Raw genomic sequence first — 20472 nt, 5'->3', positions numbered from 1 at the left:
CTTCCAGCCCAAATGATTCTATGATTTCTGTCTTTGCTCTTAAAGATGGGATAGAAAAGTTCTAGCTTCTGTTCTGATGTTCACACATGGCGTTACTTGAACAAAACGTGCCAATACTGACCCATGATCCTAATAAGTACTTAGGAATATGCTCCATTTTTGCTTTAAGTGGACTATCATGAACTTCTGACATGCATCCTTCCTAAAACCAGAGATTTCACTTTACAGCTTATGAGGGGAGCCACACTAATGAACATTAACAGCATCTGTTCATGAAACTGAAGTTTCTTTTATTATTTTTAATCTCGGACACCAGTGCCAAAACACAATGTGTCACATTCTGGGTGTTTTTTTTTTTTCTTATTTTACACTCGACGCTTTGTCTAGGGATGTATTCTTGCATATAACTGTACGTTAGGTTCATGAAACTTGCTCATCCAAGATGGATTCTGAGGAGGATTAAGCAATCCTGAAAACTTATTTTCGGCAGGAGTAAGAGCAACAGATCAGGATACCACTGGAATATTTTTCATTTGCAATTTTCTAGATATTTCTCAGAAATAAAGTAGGCATCTTTGTGGCAAAAAGTCTTGAACCATACAAATCTCATTTTCTAGAAAAGTCTTAAATGTGGTATAAAGCCCCATGTTCTTCCAAATGCAGGCAAAACATAGTAGGATGGACATTATGAAAAGCTCTTTGGGGATGACTGTCCCTTCAAATAAGATCTCAAGTGAACTTTTCAATACCGTTAAAAAAAGTTTGGAATAACCCAAATGCATATAAGAAAATATAGGTTAAAAAAAAAAAGTCAGGATTTTTATGTTGTTTTGTCTGAAAATTTATGACCTTGCAAAGAAGCCTCCATAACCACAAATCCAGTAAGTGCTAACAGTGGAAACAGAAAGCAAGAAAAAAAACAGAGGATCCAAAACAACCACCGTTAGGATATACTGTTATATTACAAATCTTACCTTACAGAACATGTCTCGGAGATCATCTTTTGGGCTAATCCACGATGCAACAGCATCACAAAAAAAAATAAAGTCCTATAAGATTAAACAATCACATAGGTTAGAAACCTCAATTTATAGGTTTGAAAACAACATTTGAAGTTCATTGTATGAACTATGCAGGGTCTTTCATCCTAATTCACAAGTGCTTTTGTTTTTATGTATGTATTTTCCAGTTAATTCAGACAGTAACGCTAAGTTATTGTATGCCTAAGTGTTCAGAAACAGAAATAGCTGAGTTTAGGAGTAGCTTTGTTTAATCAGGTTTTTGATTAAATGAAACCACAACTGAAAAAAACCCCCACAACTCTGCCCTCCCACACCACACTTGTCTAACGTTATTTCAGTACACATGCCAAGTTCAAGAACCAATCACTTTAATAACAAGCAACAAACTTAAGACCACAGTTGCAGCACTCTCTCTCTCTCACGCGTTTCCAGTTGGGGAAAAAAGCTCTTGTATTTCTTTAAACAAAGCTAGAAGTTTTTTCTCGGACACACACGATGTTTATCATACAGGTTCAAAACTAAAGCTACCCCAAAATCCCTAGGCTTAGTTCATCTGCTGTCATGCACACCTCCTTCTATACCCTTAAAACACCAGTCTTTAATCATTAAGTTGATAATGCACATAGTTTTGGGTAGGAACTGAGGATAACTATGGAGAAGGAAAGATGGGAAAATGAGAAGAATTCTTAATTATCCTCTCCCCTTAAGCTGTGTGAAAGAACAAATCGACAGCAGAAGAGGGAAATGCTAAATACAGAATAAGGCACAAGTGAGATGAACTGAAAATTTCAAAACAAGGTAGAGGCTAAATTCTTGTGTTTCAGGAAGAAGAATTTCAGGCAGAGGAGAGGCAAAAATCACCTTCATTTTCCTCTTAGAAAATATTACATTGGTACAGCTTTAGTTTGGAAGTGTGCAGACTAAAGTGCAAGTCATATTCTATTCTTCAGATGTACCATTTATTTTAAAGAGATGCATGTTCCTTGTCACATTGACTATTTAAGCAATATCCAAAGTTGAAATAGAATCTTCCCTACCCAAGTTTTAAGAATGAAGGGGTGGTTACTGGTTTTGTTCTGTTTCTTGTTTTAAAAGCCTAGGTTACATTTGGAAAATAGGTTTAAGTATGTCAACTTTTGTGTTATATTTTCATACAGATCCTGACCACAACCTGACAGAAGTACCAAAATACAGTTATTTTAATCAAAGTTCATTATTTAGTCTTTGTAAGTAAAAGACAAAAACTGAATTTAACAATACTCTTCTCCTTTCCTTTGCTAGGTGGTAATTACTGAAGCATCATGATATGTATCATTTGCATATAAACATTTTGGTCTCCTTGACCTCAAGATAAAGCTACATCATATACTGCAGGGAATCATATCAAGCTAAACATTTTCATGCTCCACATACAACTTTCACTAATTTTAACATGAGTCAAGAAAAGAAGTTAAGATCTTTTCATGTATCTTACTTGGACTACTCCACTGGGGTTGACTGAGATCATGGTACATATCCCACGGAACGCTGAATCCTTTTCCTCATTGTCTCTTATGTTTCGCAGAGAGGTGCACCTAGCAAGTTGGGAGAGCAAAACTTAGCTAACTCTATTACTTTCTCTTCAATCAAGTCAGAACTAGATGACAGTATTTGATGGAATAAGTCACACTGATAAGATGATCTGAAACACTACTTTGAACACTTAGAAAAACACTTGTGGCACAGTCTTTACTAGCATATTCCAATTAGGCATCATCTCCAGAATCTTGTTCTCCTGTTGCACTATATACAGTTAGAAAGTGTGACTTGCATTCCATTAAATACAGAAGAAACATGTATCTGAAATATTTATAGAAACTATCATTATTAGAAGTGGAACATATAATACTATTACAGTATGAATTATGTCAGATACCACTTACAGAACAGTTATTTAACTTTTATAGCAGCAAGCAAGATATTTTATACATAACAAATCTATAAACATATATTCCTTACAGCAATTCAAGCCTCGGACTGAATTTTAAGTAAAGTAATGCACGGTTTAAATTTTACAGTATTTGCATGCATTGTATTATCATTCTGGTGGATTTTAAAATGCTCTTTCATAGTCAAGCTTTAACACAGCAAGCATGTGACAATCTTATCCCATGCATAAATTAGTCGTTAGCCACAACAGAAAGAATACATGACGGTGCTACTAAAAACTCACAAACCTGATAGGACAAGATTAGTCACATGGTTGGCAATGATTAAGGATTGAGATTTTGTAACCAACTGAAAATATATCTAAAAGTGAGATAGAGAGAAGAAAGAAAGAAAGAGAGTGAAGAAAAATGAATTAAAAAAAAAGATTGAATAATACACACCAGGGTCTTATAAACTGCTGTAGCATGGGGGCCACCTCTTGAGGACAAACGTAACCAAGACGACCAATTGTTATTGCTAAGGTAACGCAATCACGGTTATACACCACCAAACGCCAACCAAGACATGAGCAAATGAGGGGGGAGGAGAAAAAATAAAGAAAAAACAACAAATAACTCAGAAACAGAAACCAACAGAATCTGTGTATGATAATAAACATAAGATTTCACCAGTGCTGTTTATTACCACCCCCTAAATAAGAGGCAGCAACATATATGGTATACTCTCCAGGGAAAAGAAAAATTAAAGAAGTAAATGAGAGAACACCAAAAACACAATTTAAAATCCGAAGGCTTTCTGATGTAAGCAGTCATTCTGCCCTCTTCAGAGTAATCTCTTACAGTAAATTTACCTACCATACATTTCAAAGTTTTTATTCAAATGTACTATTATGGATACTCTTGATCAAAAGGAATTAACCACTTTCAGATTTAGTATCAATAATTCAAAATATTTTATTTTTTTCAATATCTAAAATTCAAGATTTTAATAGATCTATCAGTAAAAATACCTTTACAAATACTTTTACATTGAAAATATTGTGGTCTATCTAAAAATGCTAAATAGATGAAACACTTCTCAAAGAACACCAAATATTTGTCTTCCTCATACTCTCATAGATGATTTAAAGTGGTTGCTAGCTCACAGCAACCGAGTGCAGAAAATTAATTCTTTAATCCCAATGTTTCTCCTGTTCACAAAAGGCTTCCTCATAGAAATCGTGTAAGAATCTGACTTCTGATACCAAGCCATAAGGACACATGAAAAGCAAAATTGCTTCATCACATAATTAGGTAGTTTGGTCCTTTGTTCTGAGGGACAGACTGAAGAAAATAGCATCATGCAAATGTGTTTTAATGGTGTTTGCTCAACTCACAAAAGATTAATCTTTAGAAAAAGGAGAGGGTGGGGAATAATGTATCAGGATTACTTGAAGCAAAATACATGAATAATACTAAAATCCAGCAGATTTATATGAAGCAGAGAAAGGAAACCTATGTTCAAGGGACATACTATGCAACACTCTAATTAACAGGCATTTGTGAACAGTTTCATGAAACATGCAATAAAGCAGATGATGCTTTCTCCAATAAAAGTTTGGTGTAGGATATACTAGCAGTTTGAAACATACTCATTCCAGGAAAGCTGCAGCTCATTGGTAATGTACTGTTTTGCCCTAATGTTACTAAATTTCAATATGCAGTGTCTAAAATTTTTGGCAGATCTAACTGATAAAACTGCTAGTTTCAAATGAAAATACACTTTTAAGTTTTATCTGTAAATTCTCACAGCTACAGTCTGTACAAGGAATAGTAATCTCTGTCAAAGCTCAACTTTTTGGCATGTACTGGTTATTTTCTATGCAATTACTTTTACTTAAGGTGGTCTCATGTTCCCATAGAAGTGTTTTCATAGCTCGTTACATATCAATCTAAAGCAGAAAACAGTAACATTTCTTGCACATACTAGTGGCATGCAGCACAATATCCCACAACAAACTTATAATAAGTACACCACATTCAACATTTATTTGCAGTTATGCATCCACATTTAAAGTAACTATTAAGAGAATAACAAAAAAAAAAAGAAAAAAAAAAAAGGAAAAAAGAAGTCAGTGTTTGGATGCTTCCAAAAATTCTCTAACTATGATGGAAGCAAACATTTAAGTACTGGATGCCTCTCAGTTACAGGTATTACACATCCATTAGTGCAAATGAAGGGGGTCAGGTCAGGGAAAAAGAAAATTTATATTGCTATACTGTTCCATGGTATATTTCACAACAAGAAGGTATTTGCTCCAAAATTATCTTTTGAAAAAGTAGTACCTATAATATGCCAGACAACTAAGTAAATTTTCCTTCAAGTTCACCTTCCATACTAAACGAGGTTAGGGGGGCAGAGAAAGCACAACTTTTACGTTTAGAGAATACCAGAGGAAAAATCTGCATTGAAAATCTCTCTCCAATTTATGTCTTGCTTAGCTCAGAAAATATAACTGTACCACTGAGTTTGCACCATTTTCAATCAAGTCAAGTATAATGACTAGACTGTCATTTTCTTGCAAGACAGTTTTCAAACAGAAAAAAATTTATTCTCAATTAGTAAAATTGTAAACCAGAAACCTGTCAAATTATTAATAAAGTTTTGTTGAAGTATGGAAGGTGCTCTTCATACCAGAACGTGCCCTCTGTAAATGCAAAAGAAACAAGCCTCAGAAATTCCAATTCAGTAATGCATTTGGGGATTGCTCCCAATTTGGAAGGCAAAGCTGTGGGCCAGAACATAAAACGTGCATGCCATTATTAGAATTCTTTTCCAAAGTTTGTTATTAATTGACCAGGTAATAGAAGTTATACATAATTGCAGTTATGTTGTGGTAAAACTGCCATCACAGATCTAGATTTTTGTGCATGATACTACAAGTTTAACTTAAAAAAAAAAAGTGCATTTTTTGTAAATTCAAAGACTTCATTATTTGTTTTATATATGCCAATTACATTTGTTTCAAACACTAGACAAACATATATACAGTACCTGTGTAAGGACATGCATATATTAATATCAGTGTGAACTAATCTAAGTGTTACTGCATACATTTGTCATATTCAATACATAAATAGAACTAGAAGAATACCTAATTAAATAGATGATAAATACAATAAATGTTACAAAAGTGAGAAAGCAGTAACTTTAACAATCTAGATACATGATAGATGGTTTGCTGCAAGACTGAGACTTGTAAGAGCTTCTGCAAAAGAGAGTTGCTTTTGCTTATAAAAGTCATATACATAGCAATAAAATGAGTTCTGGTCTGCTTCCCTTATGCAATTTTAAAAATCATTATAAAAAAAAATAATCTCTAATTCCCTTCACCATGTACGGTTCAGTTTTTGGGTACCTGTGTTCTCTAACAACGTCTTTGGTGTGTTGGGTCTGTTAATTATTTCTACAAGCTGGTGCAACACCATTGGAATATAAGGCTGCATCTCTATACCTGGAACAGCCAAAAAGAAAAGATTCAGAAGAAAATGACCATTAATATACATAATCTAAATAGATTGGGTAAACTGAACTTACTAACAAGGACAAGAATCTCAAATTTAATTTAAATTTTAACATGAAAGTATCACTAAAAGAAACCCATAAAACACCCAGACAAACCATGCTAAATGTGCAGAGATTCAATGAAAAAAATAAATCTTACCCATCTGGATGGAGATTTCTCCAATTGCCCAGGTGGCATTGTTACACACAGAAATGAATTCGGGGTTTAGGTTGGTTCCCAAAATTGGCATGAAATCAGCTAGAAAGAACAACATTTTAAAATCTCATCACACAATACAACCATCTTGTCCTGTCTTACTGTAAGATCACAGGGGGGAAAAAAAAAAAGAATTTTCTTTAAAAAAAATCTTGTAAGCCTATTTAAATGCTTGGAAAGTGTTAGACATGAATTAACAAGAACCATATTTCTGCTATATATCAGATTAAGCTGGATTTTAGAACCTAAGCAGATCAATGCAAATCTTTTCAAATTATGATTTTAAAATGTTTCTAATAGGCTTTATGTAACTCTAGAAAAGCTTTTTTCCCCCCTCCCCTTCCCTTGCTGGGGCGAGGGGAGAGAGGGGAGAAGGTAAAAAAACACGGCTACAAGTACTTGAAGTTTTATAATATAGTTTAACAACCCTCAAATCACCTGGATAGCTATGTATTCAGCTATGCTTGAAAAAACAATGAAGCCTAGAAGGCAATCACATCTTTGATTAAATTTTAAGAAAAAATTAGTCAGAAAAATAGATCGTAACACCTGCCAAATAAATTTTAAATTCCAAGCCTATCCAAGCATTCATTTGGCAAGTTAAGTGTATCTCAAGAGCATCTGCGTGCAGAGACAGCAAATATCATGGACAAGTATACCTGATGCTACTACCCTACTGAAATTAAAAACAAAGTTAAACAAAAACCTACACTCTAGCCAAGTTTTCTAATTTCAATATATATATAATTTTATGTAACAATAAATTCTTGTAGAACAAAAAAAGCTATACATTCAAGAACATATCAAAGCAAGCAGCTATTCTAATTGAAATCTAAGTACATCTGGTTCGCTGCATTCCAGCACAACAGGTAACTTGTTACATTATAAAAATCAAGGACAAAAATGAACTTTTGCACTATTTACAAAAATAAGAACAAGTCTTTTCAGCACACAATTCAAAGGAGAAAAGACTACAGACCCTTGCTGTTAAAGGAAAATGAAAACTTAAACCACCATGAAAAGGCAACCCACAGAATACAGAGCTTAACAATGGCTAAACCAGCCTCTTAGCAGTTTGTAAAACAATTTGTTTAATATGCAAAAGAAACATACCGATGCAAGGTTTAACATGCTGAAAACACGCCTTTGTCAGATCACCTAACAATGCAAAAGAACTCTGCCGTACCTCAGGCATTTTATCCTAAAGAAAGGAAATAAAAAATGACAATTCCAGAAGTGTTTCTGATTCTCTTAAGAAAGAAAATCCTTGGATCAAACAGGTTACTCATCTCACCTGCATGCATTGGTACATTAGTGTCAGGATATTGCTGCGAGCCACTAGCTGTTCAATGTTGCCTCCAAGTCCTTCCGCTAAACCACTGAGTAAATCAAGAGCAACAATCATGAAATCTTTATCTGGAGCCTCATATTGGTCTGGCTGAGCATTGTGCAACTGCAACAAACAAGTATGCATTTTCAAAATGAGTATTAGATTTTTCTCAGTGGTGTGCGTAAAAAAAAGAGTTTCAGCTTAATTTAGATATTCAATGGTTATACTACAAATCTCCCTGCAAACCTGTAACTTTACATAGTTAATACATTGGTTTAAGGAGGTATTCTGAAAACATTGGAATAGCAATAGAAAAATACCATGGCTTGTGCAAGGGTCTTCTGCACCAGATTTACACAACGCTGGTACACAGGTTCACAGTATGGAAGAAAGCCAGACTGCAAGGCAGTAGCAACTGATGACAGGCACTGGAATTAAAAGAAAAAAAAATAAAAACAAAACCAAAAAAACAAAAGGAAAGAAAACAGTCACTACCTGTCCTCACATCCCTGAGGTACTTTTTACCTGGGAGAGGTAAATTAAAAGATACTAGCATTTTAAGTATACCCACACGTAACTGATACAGTGAACACAATCTAGAAAGGCAGCACCAATTAGCTGAGCCAAGGCAACTATCAGCAAGTTTTTACTCTCTTCTACGCAGTCAGCTGAGAAAATTTCTCATCAGTAGCATCTTCTTATAGGTAGCCAAGAAAGTGCATACAAAAACAGTTACAATAATTCAGCCAGCACTTACGCTAAGCTTCAGTATCCTGACCATGTACAAGCCCTATCATTACCTAGGAGTTAGGAAACTAATTTTTCTAGAGGTACTTTCCTGCTGCACACTTGGGAAGTACATAGACTACACGGTCTGGTTCATACCTTCAGCTTGTGTGACAACAGTTTTAATAGAGAGATGAAGGGACAGCAAGGAGAGAGAACACAAGAATAAAAGGAGACTGGAACTTTTTTCCACCCCCCCTAAAAGAATCCCATCAAAGAAAACATTCCAGAATTGCAGAAAAAAAATCTAAAAGGTTTCTGCTAAACCTAATGACATTTCCTCAGTCACAAAATTTTTCTTACTACAGTCAGAATACTTTCTCCATGATGGGAAATACCTAACAGTGTCAGCTTTTATAGTCATACTTCCTAGTCGGAGCATCTTTAGTAGAAAAGTGTAATTCCTAAAATAAGTTGATAAAAAATATTCAAATTTTAACATTTACCTCTAATAAAGGGAAGAGATCTTTATCTTCATCCTTCAACATGTTCCACTTCTGGATTAATGGAGGCATTAGCATCTGAATATATTCCTGTTTAGGATGAAAATGCATCAGCTGCTGAAACACTTCACTGCATACTGTTTTATTTCAAAGCTAGAAAATTGATGTATTAAGAATTGATATATATTCTACTCTATCAGCAAAAACCCTCTGATGTACTCTAATTCAATCATTGCAATATATAGAAGTAGTTTAATACTAGAATTTACAATTTGTGTCTTAAGATTTTTTGCTGAAGCACTTAAGTACCTTTGCAGATTGAATCTTTTCCTCCAGGTTTGGTTTCAGTCTAGCTGTCTGGGTTTTTACAAATCTATATGACTGCCTCAAGGTCTATGGAAAATGTTTTTACTAGCAATGCAATCTAGCTGTGCATCTGCCACCTGCTTGTCTCAACTATTTTCCATTGCCCTGATGCTACAACGCTATCCCCTGAAGTTCCTGAAACTTCTTCCTCAAGCAACTAACAATCCATGAAGAAAGTAATTTCCTATCCCTCCAGAATGCTGCACCTACCTCTGTTGTGTAAAACTGTTGCAATCTTCCCTGCCAACGCACAGCCACAGTCAGAAGGACCCTGAGCAAGGTGTCCCTATAGTGTGGTTGCTCCCAGAAGGTATATAAAGAGCCAACATATGCTGCTAGCTAATGCTATGTCCAAAGATACAAAAGTCCAGGTGACTGAAGAAATTCCCACCATCACCAGGAGTTCCCATTTAGCTTCCTCCTGGTACTGTCAAATGTCAAGGTAGCCAGGGCCAGAGAAAGACTGAAAAAGAGGTCCTTTGATGGTGGGAGGTCTCAGATGGCAAGTAAAATGCCATGGAAACACCTCAAATTGTTTTATTCTAGTGTGTCTGTCATGTGAAGCACTATAGAGAAATAAACCAAACTACAGTAACCATCATAAGAAGATGCATGTGACATGTTTGCGTAGTCTATTAATTAACACACATACACTAACACCCCCCCGCCATATTTGTCTGAGTGTTATATATGCTTTGTCCAGCAGATTCTGTGTTTTTATATATAAAATGAATGCCTGTCTCACTCTGTGATAACGCAATTTCTAGTGATGATGTGCTCCAATACATCGGAAAAAGACAGAGTAGCTTAGCTATATTTAAAGTGGTTACTAAAAAAGTCTGGTCATTAGAAATGAAAACACACATTGCACCGATTTCTCTAAAGTCCCATTTAATATCTATATTGATATATGTATGTCCTCTGATCTGAACAATTCTGAGCATCAGAAAAAAAAATCATGATGAGAAGCACATTTCACAAGCCACCGCATACAATTGTTTATTCAAAATGGCAAATATTTGTGTAGTGGGAAAATTACATGCGGTCTATGTATTTTACCTGTAAATATTTAGTCTTACTGAAACCTACACAGAAATAACAGCATTTCTGTTTTATAACATGTAAAGCACATTGCAAAAAACACTGAACCAGTTTTTCAATTATGATGAGTGCTTCTGCAGAACATAAGGTATACTCACTGGTTTATTTAGATGATGTCCTACAGAATCTGCTAGAGTTCCTATAGCATCATAAAGAATGAGCAGGTTTTTATGCTGGTATTTACTAAATGCGAAGACCAAAGTGTCAAGTATATATGCAAGATAAGGAACAAGCTCTGTACAAGCCTCCTCTTCTAGAGTAGCAAAGGCACTAAGGGACAAAAAAACAGGCCAGTTAGTATCCTGGAAAAAACAAAATAAGATGATCACAAAATGCCCCACACTACCCACTTCTGTGTAAACATAAAACTTTTACTCCTCAAATTCATCCAAGACATGTTTTCAAAATGGTATTACTGACATAACCTTGAACTATTTTGATTGAACACATAAGGATTCAGCTTTTACATTGTGATGAGCAAAACTTAAAAATATTGCCATAAAACCTGTTATGTATATGCAGGAAGCCCCCACCAAGAAAAGCATTACTGTACACAAGTTATAGTATACTAACTGAAATAGTAGGAACCATAAAAAAAAGCTGTTTTCTTAAGTTAAAAACAGCCCACTATCTTTAATGTATGTGGTAGCTGCACCTAGAAGCCCTAGTACTGTTGTGCCACTACAACGCCAACATCAGCCTGTACTCTTAGCATTTCACTACACAGAAACACAGATCCAGAAAGACATGGAAAACCAAAATCAAAGACAGGGCATGAACAATTTCAGCCAGCCTTGGTCAAAGCTCATATGGCATCATGGCAACTTCCCAGGTTGTCTGTCAAATGTTTGAACAACAGCATTAAAAAATCCCACCCAAACCAAATAAAAAAACCTCACACACACCAGACATGCTGCTTCAGAGAAACATTGAGGAAATGAAATAATTAGGAGCGATTGAAGATTTACTGGCCTAACTTGTGCCAGCAAGGTTATTATTCGTCTGTGAACAATCCCTTACTAGCATGCTACCAAATACAGAAATGCCTTTTTCTTAAAATGCAACTGTGAATAATAACTGGCTAGCGTTCTTATTTTATTTATTTATTATTTTATGATATTATTATGAAGTATTCTTTCAGAAAGGCATACAACGTGAGCAGGAAAGCATGTTTCATTTCTGTCACCAACTAAAGGGCATCACCAACTAAAGGATCAGCTTCTCAACAGTACAGAAATGAACGTTAGACATCTGCCATGATACAGAAGTTAGTGATAACAACATAACAGTATCCTATGACCAATCTTCAATTTGGTAGACATTAACGATCTGTGCAACTATTCACTGTAGGGATGCAGCTTTTTGCTCCTCTCCAAGAAGGAGCACTGTATTTCCTTGCAATTTAGAAAGCTAGTAAGTATGTTTTGATTTGTAAGAGCTCTACATTTTCCTTAAAGTGGAGTTTCCCAGTTTATTTTTTAGCTGCAACAGTAACTTTAATGAATCTCTGTTCTAAAGAAAGGATTTCAAAACAAGCTATAAATCTGATATTGAACTCTGAAATAAAAAAAAATAAAATCAGGTGTACTGTTATTTTTAATATTTCCATTTCCATTTCCATATCTCTTTCTTATTGCTTTAACAGTTTCCACAGCCCACTGCCCTTCCTACAAAAGGTTATTTAACAGCTGCAACACATCTGTATTCAGCTACATGCACATTTCAACCATGTTTTGGACAAGGAAAGTATGAACAGAAGTGTGGGGTTTTTGTTTGTTGTTGGGGGGAGGTTTTTGGTGTTGTGGTTTGTTTGGTTTGGGGTTTTGTTTTTTGTTTTTTTTTTTTTTCTTTAAATAGAATCTGTACATAATCTGATTCCTTGGATCTGAAAATGCATGAAGCAAGTAGTCTTGTATCACCATTTTCCTGCCCATTCAGGAAGGAACAGAAGACTATCACTATGAAAAGACAGAATGGAGCAGACGTTAAAGCCCAACAAATTTGCTAGCCCAATGTTTGAAAAGGTTTAGAGACAAAAAGTAAACAGTGTTTAATACTCAAATCTTACTAAGTACATTTCATTAAATTCATTGTATCTGTTCTCAGGCAAGGACACATCTACTCCCTTTGTGCAAAACTTAGCACAAGAACTTTCACCTCACCCTTGTCCTTAGGCACTACTGATACTTAGGTGTGGGATGTAATAATAATATCATCGCCACTTAAAAAAATATTTGCTTGTTTCAAGTGTTAAGAATACAACCAGATGCACATCTAACTCTGCTTTATGAAGAAACCTTCTTGGCAGTCTGCTGTGTACACTCCTGCCCCTTACAAACTGACATATAAAAGCTTTATTTGATGAGCTTCCTGCACAAAAGGTGCACCCATTCCATTAATGGTGCCACTAATTTTTTTTTTTAATGGAGCCATGCATTCATTTCCCATCAAAAAGCAGTGTCATGGATAGTGCTTCTTGCTCAAGCTTTGGCTTACCTGCAGGCAGCTTCTTGTACCCTCTTGTTGCTATCCAGGATACGCTTTAGCAACTCAGTCATTAATGGCTTCAAGTATGTGTCTGGGGGTTGACTAACTACCCAGTGTGCATAGCGACTAAGAGTCCAGCATGTAATGGAGCGCACAAGAGCCTTTTTGTCAGAGAGGCACTGAATAAGGTGAGGGATCAGCTCAGGAAGATATGGAATCATACCCTGCATGCAGCCTAGAAGGAAAAATATAGCTATTGCAGTACCAGAATTAACAAAAAGTTCTATTGTTATTCTGTTTCCTAGAAAGGACATATTTTCATTCTCTATCATGGAGGAATATATTTTAACAATAAATAAAGCAAGTCTACCTAATTTATATTAAGTCCTAAAAGGAAACTTTACATAAACAATAATTAAAATGACTAATTAAAGTTACATTGATTTCAACTACATTTCTACTTCAACGTCTCCCCAGTCTCCAGAAATTCTGCTTTATTAAATGGAGTATGGCAAGTACGTCCAAATAAAATGCGTTTATAAAGCTTGGAGGTCCTATGTCAGTCTAGTCAGAGTAACCAAGACAACAAGTAGAGAAAGACTAGGTCTTGACAACAAATCATCACATCATTAAAACGATTCCTTAGGAAATTTAAATTTCTTCTTGTTTTCTCCTAATATCACACAAATACCAACCAGCAATAAAAGCTACACGTTTCAAGTCAGCAAGGGACAGTAATATACTGAGATTAGCCAGAAGTACTAACTTCTACCTTGCTTCATTTGAAATCAAAACCAACAAAAAAGTTTTCTATTAACAAAGAAAAAAGAATGTTCACTAGGCACTGTGGGAAAAGAAAGATAATCCAGGCATGGACCCACATGTATTCCTTCAGCTTGCAAAAGGGACAGAGATGCTGGAAATGCAGGCAAAGAGCCAAGCAAGACTGTAAGTACAAAGGAATGGAAGTTATATTTAAATTGGAGAACCATCCACAAAAAGCATCTCAGGGCACTGAAGTCACAGGAGTGGTCTTCTCCATTTCTGAAAACACTTGAATGAAATATAAGGCTTAAATTTATTAAATATTCCTCTTTATGAAATCAAGGTAGTGTTTCATGACAGACCAATAAATAAAGGCTGTAGAGTCAAGAAACGGAGAAATAAAAGAAATTATCTAAGCTATTTAGCCTCCCAAACATGCATAGATTTGTAAATGAAAACATTAAATAACTGCAGTCACCAATTAGTAGATGTAGAGATTAATCACCAAAACCAAACCAGCTAAGGTCATATACTTGTTTGCATAAGTAAATTCACCTGGAAGGAATCACAGAGCTGCTTTAGAACCAATCAAAAATTCAGTAACCTGATATGCACTGTTGCCTTACCTTCAGCAATTGCTCCAAGAACAAGAATACCAGATTCTTTAACTACCCATTCAGGATGGAAGAGCAATTCCTTCAAAAGGGGCAAGATGTGTGGCAGAAGTTCATCACGGAATACATTGGCTAGGACATCTAGAGCAGCAGCAGAACATTTCCCTGAGGGGAATTAACAGTGTTAATCTCTGCTTATTATACAAGTAGTTGTAGTTAGGCAATATAATCCTTATTTTAACTTTGAGCTGACAGTGGAGTCTCCGGGCATTAAGAGGAAAGATACTTCCATTTCATTATAATACACAGTAATCCACTGTGCTCCAGTGCAAAATCACAACTCATAGAAAGCCAGTTTTGCAGCACTTAAATAGCCAATAAAATGACTTCTACATTGGGGATATTAAAAGACTCACTGATAGGAACCATGCCATTATACTGCAACATTATATATACTACATCATTTCAGGATGGCGTAATACTAAGGAAGATGGAAGATCTGTGACATGAATGTAACATACTGGAGAAACTAAGGAGAAATGGCCTAAAAATACTAGTATTTGATTCAAAAGAAAATGCTCAAACATGATCCATGTCTCAAACTAAAAAAAAGGCAAAATCATCTAACTCTAGACTGAAAAGAATTTGCTGGGTCTGCTGTAAGCATTTATACTTTACTCCTGTTTTTTTGAAGCACCAATATGAAGAGGAACTTCTCAAAATTTTTTTCAAAGTTTGAATCCCACGTTTTTAGCAAATAAAAGCTCATAAAAGAAAAATCAAGAACAACTTCAAAACATTATTTAGAAATCCTTACTCTGTTTTCCTGCTGTGGTGGTGTCACATCTAGAAAAAATAATGCTAAGGTGTTTTATAAAGAATGATTGTGTTACAGAATTTATACTGCACTTTTGGCTTATTATGATCTCTGTTCCTTCTTAATCTGTCATAAAGGATCCAACTGGTCTCATTAGTAAGCAATGCTGCTAATTGTCAGGCTACACTGACACTTCCTCTCTGTTCAAATTGGAATTCAAATATAGAACACTGGATAAGAAATAGGGCACACAGTGCTGATTTTCAGATAATCCAGATTCTCTCAAATCCAGATAACATATGTCAATACATATTTCTTAACTGTTCTGCTCTTTCAGGCCACTGTTCCTGGACAACTTTAGCTTCCTCACCATCTTAATCAAAACTGTGGACCACAACGCACCCTCTGTCATTTCGGCTATCTTTTTCAGAAAATATGTATTTAATTCTGCAATCTCTGCACACAGCAGTGACAAGAACAGCATTCTGAATCTAAAATTATACTTTTTTTAAAAACAAGGCTGAATGGAAACAGGCATATCTGCACTTCTATTTTCTTCTAAAAAAATAACAACAATAATAATAATAATAGTAATTCAGATATGTCTAAAAATTGTTTGACCATAAGATCCAAGGTACATTAACCTGTTGTGAAAACTTCAGGTCGTGGAAGAAAAAAAAAATTATGTGGATGTGTCCGAATCTCAAAATACTATTCCACGATAAGGCTGCTTGCAAAGTACATATAAGTCAGATTTGTCAGAATTTCACTAGCTATTTTCTATCACTCAGTTTAAAAATCAGTTTGTGGTGTTTTCTTTCCTTACTACATGGCCTATTGGCCTAAAGGTCCTATGACACATACACAGGCTATTAGGACTGTGGTTTCCTCACAGCTATCTCCTCTCTTCGTAACTAAGGTACTATATTCTGGTCAGAAGCAAATTCCTCACATAGAAAAGAACTACTGGTAATGGCAATCAGTAGTAGCATTTTCACATGGAAAAAAAACCAAAACAACAAACAAAATGAAACACACGAACTGTTTGTGTTTGTCTTTTCAGTAAAGAAAAAGAAAGCATTATTAAGCTTCCTCCAGCTATCAATGTGTAAGTGCTTTTTTTAAAAAAACCTGAAGTTAAACAGGTGATACACGGTTTATTATCTTGTAGCATTAAAATTTTAAGTCCAAAAGTTCTGTTGAATTGCATCCAGTAAATGTTTGTAGAGCTCGATCTGCCATATTCAAAATAAGAACTAAGCTTACAGATGGCTAGCTTTTGCCAGTACAGTTACATAGTCCAAGTGTCACCTGAAAGACTGACCCTCCACCCCATCCACCAATTATGTCAACAGGTATTTCTCTCTGTATTCAAAAGCAAAGCCTTAGTATTCCTATACACAAAGTCCTCTTTTTACTGTTGTTCTTGTGTTATGCAAGTAGTTCTATTTGAAAACATTTTACACATTACTTTGACATACTTAAATTCCAGTCAGAAATAGTATCATCATCATCAAGTTCATCATCATCATCGTCATCATCTTCAATACCATCTTCTTCATGTTGCTGAGCCACTGTCCGTGAACGATGAAAACGAGGTCTTATGTCCTGTTCACTATCTGGAATAGCTTCATCTTCTTCAACATCCCCCTGTCACCAAAATGTTTTATCAGATAAATTAGTCCAACTATACTGCTCAAGGAAGTTAAGAATCTAGTTTTAGTTCAAGATTTTATAAGCATGTAAAAGATTCCCATCCCACTTGTGCTGCTCAGCTGACTAAAAATGCAGTTGTCCCTGCATTCTGCTGCTGCATTTACCAGAATAACAACAGGAAGATAAAAGCAAGAGAGGTAAGCTCATGCACAAAGTATCCATTTGTTAAGAAATTACTCTTGATGGGAATGAAATAGCAAGAAGTAGTGATAGAGAAATTCTGGTACACAGACATGTTCTAAAATGTTGTAATGGAAAAAGCCGTGTATTCAATCTAGAAGGCATTAGAACTAATTCTGAACATTTTTTTTTTATGGTGCATTGTTGTAGTAGCTCACGGGTAATAGTATCCCAGCTCTGCCTAAGTTGCCCAGGAGGGCACAGGAGCAAAGCAAGAAAGCCCACAGATTATTTTCCACCAAACATAGCAGCAGTCGCATTTAGTATTTGAAACAGCACACCTTGCCCCAGAAAGCTAACTCTCCATTGAACAGATGGTAGCCCAGATCAGCCCATTCCTATCTGAATCATTCCGATTTATAGATCAGAAGCTAACTAGATAGGTTTACAGAGTAAAAGAAATTGATACATACCTTCAACAGAATAATATCAATCTCTGAATATTTCATACCATTTACCAGCACAGGTATCAGCCTACAAAGAAATATTAATACATGTCAAAATAGCATATAAAAAGGCAAGTCAGTTTTCAGTTACCTGGGCCACAATTTTAGTTGTAACCCTCATCCCCTCAACCCAAAATAAAAAAAAGCCTTCATCTGATAACAAAAGCTAGTACCTAAACCAACCTCCACGTCGTAAGGGTCATCAATACTTTGTAATCTGAAAAAGTGTTAATTTCAAATTACAAACTAGAGGTAGCCACATGGCACAACTGAGTTTTAAACTTTAAAAATCAGATATTATTTCATATGATGAATTTATTCTGAAGCACCTTTTAGAAATTAAGTCTAAAGGTTTTCAGTAAGAATTCAAATTCTCATAATATGCATGACAAACAAGTTGGCTCTCACCAATAGTACCTGTCACTTTATTTACTTGTGGCTGAAGACTACCTCACTACTCAAAGATGGAAGCCTACCTACATTAAGCCCTCTTATCCTTTTGTGATTACTTCAATAAGACAAGTCCCCAACACTGCAGAGATCTTGACTAATCTGTATCAGGATTTACTTTGTTATTAAACTGGTTATGGCTATGGGACTCCAATTGTGCAGATGTATAGATAAAAAATGTACTAAGCAAAAAAAGTCAAATACTTCACATAAAAACATATTCTCCACCAAAAAAAAAAATGCACAAAAATATGTATTGCAAGTCAAATCAAGCTAATAATGACCATGGACTGGCCCAGCACCAGTGACAGACTCAATCTCTCTATATTCTGCAGCTGAGAAGTATTGCTTTGGAAGGTACCAGGCCAGCAATAATATCCACGCATTGCAATGGCACATTACCTTCTGAACTTTGAATGAAGGAATAGTAAGTATACACATTATCACCAATTCATTGGCATTTCTGCAGCATACTTCATGAAGTATGCAGGAGCAATGTATTTTATAAGAAAGCCTACAGGAGCAAAATGGAACAAGATGTTAGATACCACATGAACAGGTTTTTAGATCTTGGACCACTTCTAATTTAACATAAAAAATTTTAAGATTATCATCAAGTATTGACAAACTTATATAGCTCTCTAATCAAACAGGACTCACCAACAAATAAGTTGCTTTCAACAAACATGACACTGAAAGATCATGAGAGAAATGGAATGTTACTCGTATTTGTTTTTTCTAGAAATTTAAAAGCTTTTTCTTAAAAAAAAAAAAAAATTGAGTATGACACTGTTGCAGTGTCAATGTTCATGTAGGCCAAAAGAGGTTTAATACTCATAGTTATTAACTCGCAGTTAATAACAACTGTTATTCTCAATATAAACTTAAGTTATTAACTACTCATTAATAAGTACCGTTATTCTCAGTATAAACATGATGTGTGTTGGGAAAGGGGTGGGTAGACTCAAGAATTATGCTATCATTCTTTTGTCTTTTGAGCTACAAGAATAGAAATTACTTAAAACCATTTAAAAATTTTAAAATTATTTCTCATAACATTCGTTCTCCTGTTTTCAACACCTTTTCCTCCACTGCTACAGTAGGTGTTTTAATCACAATTCTCTACTTTCTAATTGCTTATGAAACCTGAAATTTTGTTGATTTATTTGCTTCATATCTATAATGCTTATTTTTGCTGAGAACAATGCATCTCTTCTGTCTGTGATTCTGTTCTTCTCCTCAAGATCTTGACAGAACTGCCCTAGTAATTTCAAAAACCTTCTATGCACATATAAAACCAAAGAGTATTCATTTACTGAGAACACTGAAGAATTCAAATCCTATTGCAAAATACTTCAGATTAGCCTGGAAAAAAGTTACAAGCACTGTTGCAGTCATGCAGATGTTTACATCTCAAACATGGATATTCATTCCCATTTAACCAAAGTTCTACATTTTGAGGCATAGGGTAACTTTTTGAAACTTACAAAAAACATTTTTTGAAACCTAAACTAGTATCAGGCTGCAGAAGTATGAAGAAGCACATTGCACATGCTTTCTTCAAGTTTCAATTGCAGTAACAATTGATACAAAATTGATTCCTAAATCCAAGTGGTGTCAAGCTGTTTCGTTATGTTCTTTATAAAATGGGTAACCCTTTGCATGACTATGCACGTAGAAGCATTGCACAGAGACTCCTACACCAGCAGTAGTCAAGACAACATGTTCACGGTACACTAGGTATTACAGGTAATGTCATGGGGAGGTGTTTGTTTGAGTTTAGTGAATGTTAACACATCTTTGCATCCATGTGAAGCTTAACAGCCTGTTAAGCTTGAGGTAAAGCATTGCAGTGACACAGTTTAGGTTGCTTCTGGAGGTCACTGAGTTTGGAATCCTCAAAGTCTTTTCAATGAACTCTGTACTACAGCCATTTTTATTAGGCAGAAGAACTAGCTACAGGAAAATTCTTCTAAGCATACTGCAAGCTAGATACAGTATCTATAAGAATAACCAGGAACAAGTCAACTGAAGTTTAAAGATGACTATTTCAAAATAAATAGGAGCTGTAATTCTTTATACTTACTTAGTAAGATGCCGACATAATACATCTTTACAAATTGGCTGTTCAGCCAAAGTCAGCCAGAACTCACAAGCCTCCAAAGCCACATTTTCATCTTGGTCCTGGGTCCTTTGAAGCATGTACTACACAATATAAAAATATTGTCTATTAGAAATATGTATATTATATATATGTATA

General features: G+C 35.2%; 1 protein-coding gene across 1 annotated transcript; it reads right to left on the bottom strand.

Annotated features, from left to right (window-relative positions):
• Positions 1-974: 974 nt before the first annotated feature.
• LOC104154716 (transportin-1) lies at positions 975-20436 on the bottom strand (the record flags this gene model as incomplete). Its single annotated transcript, XM_009704518.1, has 15 exons — positions 20299-20436; positions 17730-17790; positions 16902-17070; positions 14616-14768; positions 13234-13459; positions 10836-11007; positions 9274-9360; positions 8362-8469; positions 8006-8164; positions 7825-7912; positions 6655-6753; positions 6349-6444; positions 3392-3467; positions 2497-2596; positions 975-1049 (listed from the first exon to the last, which is right to left on the bottom strand). Coding segments are annotated over exons 1-15 (1785 nt in total), but the record flags the coding sequence as incomplete, so codon positions are not given.
• Positions 20437-20472: the final 36 nt, after the last annotated feature.

This window comes from Cariama cristata, unplaced genomic scaffold (genome assembly GCF_000690535.1).
Source record: "Cariama cristata isolate BGI_N322 unplaced genomic scaffold, ASM69053v1 Scaffold31577, whole genome shotgun sequence".
NCBI classification, from domain to species: domain Eukaryota; kingdom Metazoa; phylum Chordata; class Aves; order Cariamiformes; family Cariamidae; genus Cariama; species Cariama cristata.
This window is presented reverse-complemented; position numbering and strand designations above follow the sequence as displayed.